An 11,360-nucleotide genomic window follows, 5' to 3' on the forward strand; every position below is an offset into this window, starting at 1 on the left:
GTCCGCGATAGCTGATCCCCACAGCCGACTCAAGAGCAAACCAAACCCCCTGCTAACCCGGAGCAGCCATTTGCTGTGGGTTTTCTGCAGCAGAAAGTGGACGCTGTGCCGGCAGGACAGGGCTACACCCCAGGCAGGCATTGCCCAGGCAGCATCGGAGCAAGCCCTCGGGATGTTGCGCATGTGGGGTAGCACAGCGGGGACCCCCAAACACCCCCCAACCACCCGGGCAGGCAGTGGGGTGGATGGCAGAAGGGTGGCTCCCCAATGTGCCTCACCAGGGGATGCCTCAATCTTCTCCAAACACCCCAGAGATGCTGATGCGCAGTCTAATGGCTTCTCCAAACCCCCCAGAGATGCTGATGCGCAGTCAGATGGCCGTGGGACTGGTTTCCAGCTGGTCTGGCTGGTTTTGGGAGGGACTCAGGATGTCAGAGCTCCTGTCCCTGAGTATCAGCCATTTGTCTGAAATGCCTTTGCTTTGTTTGGACCTTAAAGATGGCAATCTGAAGCCATGCCCTCAGGCCCACTTCACATCTCCTAATTTCCCCACTGATGGTCCCCCTGGGCCCTTGGGAGGCACAGGCTGTGCTCCAGCTGACTGAGCCGTCCTAGAGCAGGTCAGAGCAGAGCACAGCACACATCTCTGGGTGTCCCTCCTCCACTCCTGGAGTTAACCAGGCAAAAGCAAAATGGTTCTTGGTAGGATTTCAGCTGATGCTACCAGAGGAGAAGGTGTCTGGCTGCCCACAGCCTCAGTCCCAGCAAGCACACAGAGATGTTTCAGAAATTTCTGTCAACTGAGACCCAGCTGGTTGCAGAAAGGCACCAGCCTGCCCTGCCAGACCGATTCATGGGACACAACGGGATTGTGTCACCGCTAGCAGCATCCAGAGGTACCAATATGGAGCTGGATCCTGCAGGAATCATGGCCAAAATCTCCTCTCCATTAGGAAAGGGAAATAAGCTCATATAGAACATGATGTAACTGAACTCAGGATCATCCGTAAAACCTTGCTAGCTCTTGAAAGGTAATGCACTGACCTATACAAGGTCAAGCAGCTGATGTCCGTGCCTCAGTAAACCAGTTCATAATATGTTCCCTGAACAAAACAACGCTCTGTGCTTCACAGCTGTACAGGAACACCTTCAGCATCTGCTCAAAGAGGGCAACAAAGAGTGGGTTATCAAAATATGAGGCAATTGTTGTGGTGCTGAGGAACATACTGCCCCATCTTTAAAAACTCCAGTGTGAATGGGGAATCAGCCCTGCAACAGGCTGTCTGCAAAACAGGACTCCAGCATCACCCACAGAGAGCACTGCCCAAGAGCACACCACCAGAGAAACCACCCTGCTCCCAAACAGAAGAAACATGGAAAACAATCCAACAGGAGAAATGTAGAAAACAATCCAGCGCTACTACTAACCCCAAGCACTTCCACTGCACGGCAGTAAAACTGCAATATTGCAACATCAAGTTTTCACTGCAGGTGAGGGATATAAAACCAGAAGAAGGACCACGCAGCTCAGCCCAGATGACCGCTGTCAGAGAGGTGGACAACAGCACTTACGTGCCACAAGCAGGCAAGAATAAGGCAGGTGACACTTCAGCCCACGTTTCCTGCCAGGTTCAGGCAACCCATGCACAGATCAGGATCCAGAGCTTGCACCATTTTTGAGAGACGGTGCAGTACTGACAGTGCTTTTATTAGCGCTGTATTTACCTCTCTGCTCACTGCTGAGCCCCAGGCTCCTATTTAATTGAATGCTCTGCTGTGACTCCAAAATCTTTTCCAAGTGGTAATGTGGTAAGTATATAACTATATAGTACGTTGTAGGTATAATTAGTATTTTTCCCCTGAGCGTTAGTTTGTGTTTATTGAAACGGTGTCATTTTATCACCTGGCCTCCAAGGTCCATTGTATGCAGCTGCAACATTTCACAGTCAGCATCTGTTTTGCTGCTGTGAATAATTTTGTATTGCCTGCCTAGAAATCTGGCACATGTCTGAGCACTGAGCCATGCCCAGTGACATGGGCATCTCCCAGATAAATTAGTTTGCAATCCAAGCTAACTCTGGCTGGGGATGTCAGCTGGAGACCTCTCCCTGTGGAGCACTGAGCACGGACACACTCATGACACTGTTCACAGGGTCATCTCAGTGGAAGGGAGGCCTGGTGCATGTGGACACCAGCTGCCCCTGTGGCCTCTCCTGGCTCCTCCAGATCCCCTCCCCGAGCTTCTGGCTGCACCCTCACCTTTTTACGGACATCGTCCTGACCTGACTTGCCCCTTGCCTGCCGGTCCTGGCCAAGTCAGCCCTGGGTGCCACCAGAGGGAGAAGGGGGGGGAGAGGGGGCTTCTTCTCATCCCCTTCCCACTTGCCCAGCACAAGTTCCCACCCCTGGCCCGTTGCTGTCCCCCTCCCCAGCCAGACTCTTTTGAGAGGGGGGGTCCTGCCACCTCCCAGGGCAGCTCTGTCCCCTCCCCACCCCACTGAACCCCTCCTCTCAAGTCCTGGTGACACATCTCCGCCTCCCCTCCGCGCACCTTCTCCCATCTCCTCTCCTCAGTGATGTGGGACCCCCCAATGTCAGCAAGAAGACTGACGTGATCTCCTCGCACAAGGGGCTGGTGGGTGCGAGGCCAGAGAAGGCAGGGGCTGTGGTGCCGACCCACCACTTGCTCCCAGAAAAGGCAGCCTGCACCGGGGCTGGACCACAGGACCTGAGGATGGAAGAGCCAAAGAAGCTAGAGCAACTGCCAACCCCTGAGGGTCCTGGTCGTGGCTGCCAGAACAAGAAACACCTCAGCCTCCGGGTCTTACAATCCCAGATTATCAAGTCTTTGCAGGGACACAGTCCCAGGTCCTCCCACAGCTGCACCTTCTCCACTGTCTCATCCTCCTCTTGGGCCAGGCTCAAGCCAGCCCTGGGGCTGCTGAGGACACAGTTCAGGTTCCCAAGGTCTAAGGGCTCAAGAATATGACCATCAGTCCAGGTTAAGAAGACAACGATGGGAGCATCCTGCCACCACCAGCAACCAAGCTCCAGGATCCAGCGCTCAGCCAACCTTCCTCCTCCCTTGATTTCTGCTGGGAACAGGCTCACCAGGCACCACTGTCTGGACTTGCTCCTTCCCCCAGCTGGAAATGCCTGGATGGTCTCTGCCATGGGTCCAGCAAACCAGGCTCCAATGCCTGCGTGCTGGCAGGGTTCAGCAGCCTTGCCCTCTCCATGCAGATCTCCACCCCAGCTGAACTCTACTTGCTTTGCAGTGCTCTGCAGGAGGCTCTGGAAGAAACCCGGGGTGAGCCCTAGGAAGAAACCTGGCAGAGTGCCTGGAAAATCTTTGAGGAGGTTTCTGAGGAGCCACTGGAATTCACGGTGACCAAGTGGGAGATCTGGGACCTGCTCTGTTCCCAAGGAGATGACTTCTGTCTCTTCATTGACACAACCAGTCTGGAGCAAAAGGGCTGCATGTTCATGGACAACCAAGGTCCGCACAAGTGAGGATGAGGAAGATCTCTTCTAGGACACACACCAGGACAGCAAGAGATACCTTCTAAGGAAGCCATTCCCTCAGAATGAGGAAGAGACCTTCCCCGAGGCCGAGGAAGAACTTCTCAGTTCAGAGGACTGAAGAAAACCACAATGGAAAAGACAGGCAGCCTGGGCCCCTGGGATGCTTGTTTCCCAAGAAGAGTGGGATAAAGGGCCTACCCAAGAGACATGACACCACTCGGCAGCTTTTAATGCAGGGAGGGCGACATGGCAGCCCCAATGCAGTTGTGGTCATAACCATGCTGGCCTTCATCTCCCATCAGGATGGCACCTCTTGCTCTGCACCTTCTGCCCAAGCAGCTCCATGTCACTCCTCTGCCATTCAAAGGTCTCCTCCTCGCTGTGCACGCTGCATGTCCAGCATTCACCCCAGGGACACCAAGACACTTGGGAGAGGTTGGGAGCCTGGTGGCAGCCTCACGTGTCTGCGGCAGGAGGTCCTGCAGCCGTTAATGTCAGGCATCACAGGCTGCATCTCCGCCTTGCAGGCAACAGGCTGAACCCCACACCTGAGAGCACTGCACTGAAGAGCTATTGTGTAGCCACAGGATCATGGAAGAATTCAGGCTGGAAGAGGTCTCTGGTGGTCATCTGATCCAATTCCAGCTCTGAACAGGGCGAGATACCAACCTGGATCTAACCTTAATCCTGCTTTAAGCTTTGGAGAATGAACCCAATGCCATACGTGACATGAGAAGACCCACTAACACCTGGGAGTGCCCAAGGGTACCAGACCTTTTCAGATGGGTATCAGTGGAAAAGGTTGAGACTCAATGGTCTACAAAGACCAAGAAATCCATTCTTGGCAGTTGGAGACCACCCCAGAGCTCCCCATCCATACCTCTTCCATTGCCAGATGCAGCACCCATTAGAAATGGGAAATGGAGATGTTCAAATATGTGCACTCTCTCAAAACTTTGGAGCACCCAATGGTCTCCTGCGGGACTGGGAATGACATCTTTTCTCCCAGGCCTATCACTTCTGGAGTATTTTGCCATGCTTGGAAGCCCCTGAGATGCCTCCAGGGGAGGAAGGAAAGGGGTCGGGCAGTGCTGGTCTCCCCTGGAGCCATGGCAGCCCCGACAGGCAGCCCCAATGGCAAGTCTTGATCACATGCTCAGGGTACAGCCGATCACCAGTTCAGAGGTCAGGAAGGAGTTTTTTCCCCCAGGGCAGATTGGCACAGGTCCCTGGGGTTTTTCGCCTTCCTCTGCAGCACTGAGCACAGCCCCTTGCCAGGGTCCTCGGGGCCATTTCTGGCCAGCGGGTCCCTGCTGTTGCAGGACCAGGAGTCCAGCTGCGTCCGTGATCTCTCCACCTCTCTTCCCTGTGGCAGCTTTGTTTTTCTAGTTTTCAGTCATTTGTAGTGTACGTCTTCTAAGGCAATGTCCAACAGCTCCACACTCAACAGGAGCTGCTGGTTTTTAACTGCCCCTGCATACAATAAAATTTTCTTTTTATTGTATCTCAGTTCTGTTGTTTGCAAACATGTGCCTATTTCTACCTCAAGAACTTTGTCCTTCAGAAGCATTATCAGTTACTGCAGATAATTTTTCGACTCACAGCGATGTTATCACCGTTTGAAGTACTCAGCACTTTCTTCTCGGGACGTCCTTCGTGGATGTCTCTGAAGAGTCCATGTCAGAGCACGTCAGAGAACAGAGGACACATGGCAGCTCCACATCCCGTGGAAGACTTTTGTGCCTGCAAACAGCCTTGCCTGCTCTGCAGAGCAAGGAGGACCGCGTGCCTTTTCTAGCCAGCAAGACCCAGCTCTGCCGGCTGCACCCCCCGAGCAGAAGCACAAGAGGAGGGGGCGGCTGGAGGCTCAGAGCATCTGCTGGCACTCTCCATACTTGCAGGGAAGACCTGGCGCTGACTCTGGTCCCCACTGTGGAAAAAAACAACCCTTGATCCCACACGGTACCCTATCTACCGCAGAGCTGCCTCCTTGCCAATTCTCCGTACATGCAAAATATTGTCTTTAACACATGGCTCAGCGGGAACCGTGGAGCAGTCCCAGCAGCAGACCCGTTTCGGACACACCCTACAAACAAAGTGAAGCACAGACCCCACCACAGCTCTCCGGTGCGTCCTGCGAAGCGCAGCCCATCCCATGGGGCAGCCCAGGTTCTGGTCCTTGGGCGCAGGGCACCTCCCCTGCCCACTGAGTCCTGACCTTCACCGGGACCCAGAGCCCTTGTTTCCCACCCACCTGCTCACCCCGTGAGATGGCACCCAGCAGTGCACCCTGTCTCCCAGCCCCACCATCTCACCACACATCGCCCTGTGTGGCTCCATGCCAGCCAGGCACATACCCACCCTGATCCCCCACATACCCCCTGCCACGCCACCAGCCCCCACGCACCGCACACACACTCCTGGTGTCCTCCTAAGACAAGGGCTGCCCGTTTCTCCTACTTTTCTGGGGATTTGCTCTAGTTCTGACTCCCACAGTGACTGCCAGAACTATGCGGTGGGCCACCACCCTCCACCAGGTCCTCCCACGCCTGGCACAGCAATGTTAGAAAGATTTAAGAGTGGTGACTCCACGTCTCCCCTCTCCCTGATGAGTACACCCAGACTGTCCTCCTCTGCCATCCCCTGAAGGTCAGCTCCTGTTTCACTCTTGGTCCCCCCATGCACAGCCTCATGCCCCAATTCTCCCCTGTCTTTGCTCGGTGGGGCAACTCCAGCCACCAGCGATGCTTCTCACCTCCACCTCCTCAGCAAGGAGGTGCTTTGTGGGCAGAGGCCATTAATAAAAATATATAAGGTGGATCCCAAGAGTCCCTGCAGTCCACCAGCCAGCACACCTGCCTCTGCTCCAGTACCCTCCTGGCACCCAGGAACACTGGCATGACCCCCAGTACCCCTGCCATGCCTCCCCAGCCCTGCCAGGGACCAGGCTTTGGCCCAGAGGCCCAACAGCACCCTCCTGCAGCTGACCTCCTTCTCTCCCCAAAAGCAGCCAGTCTCCATGGGCCACCAGCTTGGAGCAGTCCCAGTCTGTCCCAGCACAGCCTGGCAAGAGCAGGAGCCGGCACAGACCCCGCAGCGCACAGACCGCGCTCCCCACGGCACAGAGCAGGCGGCAGTGAGACAGCATTTGGGCTCCGGTTGCTGTCTGAGCACAGCCTCACCTACAGCGTCGCACAGCCCACAGGCACCTTCCCGCCATCTCCAGCAACCCTGCAGAGAGCAACTCCACCAAAAACCAAGGCAGCTGCTGGCACAAAGTCCTGCTGACACCCCCAGCTGCCCGCAGCCTCCCTCTCTGCCCACCCAAGGGTCCATCCTCCACCTGCTCCACCACCCTGGGCATGGCCAGGCTTGCCACAGCCCACAACCACGAGGAGAAACTCCCCAGTTTAGCATCAGGAGCTCCACGTCCCTGCAAGGTCTTGCCTCAGCAGAATCAAACTGCCCCATCTCCAGGACAAGCTGGGCTCTGCTGCCAAGGAAAACAGGTCTCTCCTCTGGACGCGGGACTCTGAGCACAGCCCAGGCGTGGCCGGAGCATCGGGGGTCCCAAGGCTCTTCCCTGCGCCCCACGGACCATGCTGTGCACTCTGTGTTATCAAGAGAACACGCAGCAGCCCTGCTCTGATCCCTGGGAGGTGCACAGGGCTTGCCCACCACAAGAAAAGCCTGGAAAGAGCCAGAGGGAAGACAACCAAGTCACACAAAAGAGAGGGGGCGATGTTTTTAGGGCAGGGAGAACTTAAAATAATTTGGGGGTGAAAATAGATGGGTCTCCATCCTGAAGCTATCACTTTTTTCAGGAATTGCACTACAAAGGATGAACACGGGGCTCCCACAACTCTCCCCCCAGCCCCAGCTCCCAGCACTTGCACAGACTGGCCTCCCAGCATGGGGTGCACAACTGGGGGGAAAACATCCTCGTTAGTGTAACTGCCTCCCATCCCTCCACCTCAAAGGTGCTGCACCCACAACACCATCACACTACGCTCGCAGGGACGTGCCACGCACCGCTGCCTGTCCCCTGCCCACACAGCAGGTAAGCCAAACTCAAGGGGGCTGGTGCACAGGAACCCCCTTATCTCTTCTCCCCAGCACCCCAACCTCCCCTTTACTTCTCCAGCTCTTCACCCCCTTTTTTCCCCTCCCCGGACAGCTTTCCAGCCAGTTCCCCCTTCCCTCTGCCCAACCCTCCTGCTCCCAGTTTCCTGCCATTTCCATACCCATCCCGACCCTGCTGCCTGGCCCCCACTCCAGGGGTCCCCCAGCCGTTGACACCCAATGACTCTGACACCCTCAGAGCCGCACCGGTCCCCTCCTTCCCCTCCTGCTCCTTCCACCACCTTGCCTCCCCAGGAGCCCCCAGCCCCTGCCCACTTCTCAGCACATCCCTCCCCACAAAACCTTTACCTCTCCAGCTGCTTCCTGGCAGGAACCGAGATTTGCTTTGCACCCACCTGGAGCAAACAGTGGGTTTGGCTTTGCCAGGTAATTTGCTTTCCCATGGCCCCAAGAAACAGAAGCAAAACTCAGGCTGCAAAACGCCGAGAGCAGCTCACAGGCCCGCCGATGGGCTGCATGGCCCCATCGAACGGGGAGGGATGCGTCCTGGTGCACTTCACCTTGTCACCAGGAGTTTGTGTCAGCGGCAGCCCAGAGAGCTACAAAGCTGCCGCTTAACGTGCCCCGCCGGCTCCCGAAGCAGCACAGCGGGAACACTCCGCTACAATTAGCCACAATTGTTTTACTGGCTGCTGCTTCAGCAATTTATAGGCTCCAGGTTAAAGGCTCATTCAGCAGCGCTGTCATTGCCACCCCTCCAAACACGTCCTCTGCAAGCTGGATTGGAAATAATTAAACATGAGATTTGGTTCGGATCTCAAAGGTATGCCAATAAAAAGTGCAAATGCTGAAAATTGTCCCCAGGTGCAGACTGCTTGATGCAAAAATCAAAACGTTTCACAACACAAAAGAGTTTTAATTCTCAATCGCTCTATTACAGGCAGCCTAGTCCTCCTCTTGCTGGCTATCACTGCCAGTTCACAACTGCACAAGAGAAAACTGCGTTCCCTACAGAAGCTGCAAGCAGTGCAAAAGGAGTTTATCACAGCAATGTTTTCCAAGACTTAACAGCTGAAGCACACCACCACCAATTTCAGCTTCCATCCACCACACTCGGAATTGGATGCTCCCTCTCAAAGGAGACCATGCAGTTACCCACACTTTTGCTAATACCATTTCCCCACGCACTCATGCAAAGGCAGATTTGCACCTGCAAGTACCGCTTGGAGCGTCTGCATTGTCCCAGTCCCCCACGGCTGGTCTGTGAAACCGGAGCTGTTTGCCCAGGTGGGATTACAGTCCCCCAAAACGGCGACAAACAAACTTGAAGGACACGCTGGGGGGACGGACCCCAACACCGGAGATTCAGGAGAAACGCGGCTTTTCCCCGACAGCAATCGCACCCCTTTTTTTTTTTTTCCTCCTTTAATTTCTTCAGCAATTGCTGCATCTCAAGAGAGATGCGAAAACAAGCGGCGCTCCCGCACCGCTGCGGCGGCCGCCGGCCCGCTCTCCCCCGGCCCCGGCCTTGCCGGCAGCTCCCGCTGCAGAGGAGCCTCCGGGACCGGTGCGGGGCCCCCGGTATCTCCGCGCCTGCCGGGGGGGGGGCGGGCAGCGGCTGCTCCCACCGCCCGATCCCCCCCCCCCCCGCTTCCCGACCGGAGGCGCGGATGCGGTCCTGGGAAGGCTACGGGCAGCGGCCCCGCACCGGGACCCCACCACCCCCGGAACGACCCCCGGGACGGGACCCCCCCACGCTTACCTGGGCAGCAGCGGCGGGTGCCGGCGCGGCGGGCGGCGGGCGGGAGCGCGGCCGCCCCCGGGAGGGGCGGGGCGGGGCGGGGCGAGGCGCCCGCCCCGGAGACGGCACCGGTGGCGGGGAGCGGAGCACCGGGAGGGGAGGGGGGGTCCCCGCCGGCCCTTCCCGCCGCCGGGACAGACGTGCCGTGGGGGGCCACGCTGGCCCCGGGCGCGCCAAGAGGCGTTTTTGTTGCCGCTGGGTGGAGCGGGGCTGGGCGGCGGCGGCCCCCGGGGTTATTCCTGCCCTCCTGGAAGGAACCTGGGCCGGCCTTTCCCGGGTCACTTGGCTTACATTTTCCTTCTGGATTCGCATTTCTCTGCTCTCCCCCTGGAGACAGGGACCTCTGCCCCCTCCTGCCTGCCTGGCACGTTTCTGTTCTCACCAGTAAACTATTTTCCTTCTCCACCATACCCTGTTGGGGAGAGTGTCAGCATCTCCGTGTGCCTTTTCTTATTGCATGCCCCAAATACGTCCTCTATTTTACCTCTATGACTTTTGAGACCACACTGGATACAGAGGAAGGTTTTTTCTCCCCCGGATACAGATTGTCTTGGGTCGCTGCTGTCTTACACCCTGATGATATGACTCCCTGAGGTTGTCCGGGTGGTTCACTGCCCTCTGATGCACAGCTTTAGTTCTTTGCTCCGTGCTCCAAATGAGGTGAGAGGCTTAAAACTGGGCTGTTCATCTGTGGTTTTCACTGCTGTTAAAAAAACTACCCACGGATGGAGCCTGCAAATGCAGGAGCCCCAGGGAGCCATATGCTTCCACAGCCTTGCCAGAGGCACTGTGGATGCTTGTGGAGCTGCCTCAGCTTTAAGGCAGGAGAAGCGACACCAGGTCCACTGGGTATGTCTGCAGGCACCAGAGCAGGAGCATCCCCACACGTGGTGCTGTGCCTGGCTGGGTCATGGTGCAGAGCTCATCCCACGGGATGCAGTACTGCTGGCAGTGGGGACCTGTGGCAGGCAACAGCCACCTCCGTTTCCCTACCCAGCAAGCAGGATTTTTGACCTCTGCTGTGGAAAAACACTCCCATGCAGCTGCCAAGCAAAGAGCAAGGACTGGGCCTTGGTAGGAGTTGACAAATGGCTTTGCAGGGAATTATCCCAACAGCAAGCTCTGTCAGCAGGCCATGGTGGTCAGGCTCAGCTGACACTACAAGAGTACGAGATTTGGGGCTGGTTTGCTGCACCTTGTGGAGCCAAGCACATCGCTCCCGGGGAGGGACAAAGCAGCACCGTGGGGCTGTGCTGCCCCAGGAACAGTGGGAAATGCAGCTCTGCCTGCAATGGGGTGACTGGGCTAGGGCAAGGACCCATGACAGCAGGGTGTGCAGGCAGCCCCAGCCCTGAGGGATGGCTGTGGGTCCTCCCTTCCCCATAAATACTGCAGAGCTGCTGGGCATTCGCCATCACCGTCTCTTGGAGTGCAGCCTTGGGCTCCGGGCACTGACTCCATCACTCTGACGCCAGTCCCACACTGGCCACTGCCTGGACCACAGGGTCTGTCACTGAAATGTCCTCAGTCTCCCTCTGCCAGGGCAGAGGGAGCCCTGAATGTCACCGGCAGGTCCTGCCCCTCCTGCCAGGCTCCTGGGCTGCCCCGGGCACCCTGGGGCACGTGGCAGGGTGCTTAGCCATCCTGGGGCTGCTGGTGGGGGCAGTGGATGCTGTGCGGCAGGGCCTGCGGGTCTCACTGGGGGGCTGACAGGGCCATGCCAGCAGTGCTAGACAGCTGCCCACCATGCTGCCTACCCTCAGCTCCCTGCCAGCTCTGCAGGGGTCAGGGCGATGACAACCCGCAGCCCTGCACCTTCCACCACCCCCAAATTAACCCCTCCACAGGCCACTGCAGCAGGGATGGGGATAGGCAGGTCCCCCATGCAGCCTGGGACAGGCAGAGCTGCATCCTGTCCAACCCGGGCACACGGAGGGCTGGCAGGGAAGGG

The 11,360-nt window shown here is 57.3% G+C and overlaps 1 protein-coding gene across 7 annotated transcripts in view; it reads right to left on the reverse strand.

Moving 5' to 3' along the window:
• The window catches only part of AIFM3 (apoptosis inducing factor mitochondria associated 3), a 49,915-nt gene extending 40,149 nt beyond the window's left edge, over positions 1 to 9,766 (reverse strand). For 2 of the 7 annotated variants that reach the window (XM_030025756.1, XM_030025752.1), the window contains exon 1: positions 7,957 to 9,351. In XM_030025756.1, the coding sequence (XP_029881616.1) occupies positions 7,957 to 8,051 (95 nt within the window). In that variant the 5' untranslated portion in view covers positions 8,052 to 9,351. The other 5 variants (XM_030025757.1, XM_030025758.1, XM_030025753.1 and 2 more) reach the window with 5 other exon arrangements.
• Between the last annotated feature and the right edge of the window lie 1,594 nt (positions 9,767 to 11,360).

The sequence above is a fragment of the Aquila chrysaetos genome, chromosome 9 (assembly GCF_900496995.4).
Source record: "Aquila chrysaetos chrysaetos chromosome 9, bAquChr1.4, whole genome shotgun sequence".
In the NCBI taxonomy this organism is placed as follows: Eukaryota; Metazoa; Chordata; class Aves; order Accipitriformes; family Accipitridae; genus Aquila; species Aquila chrysaetos.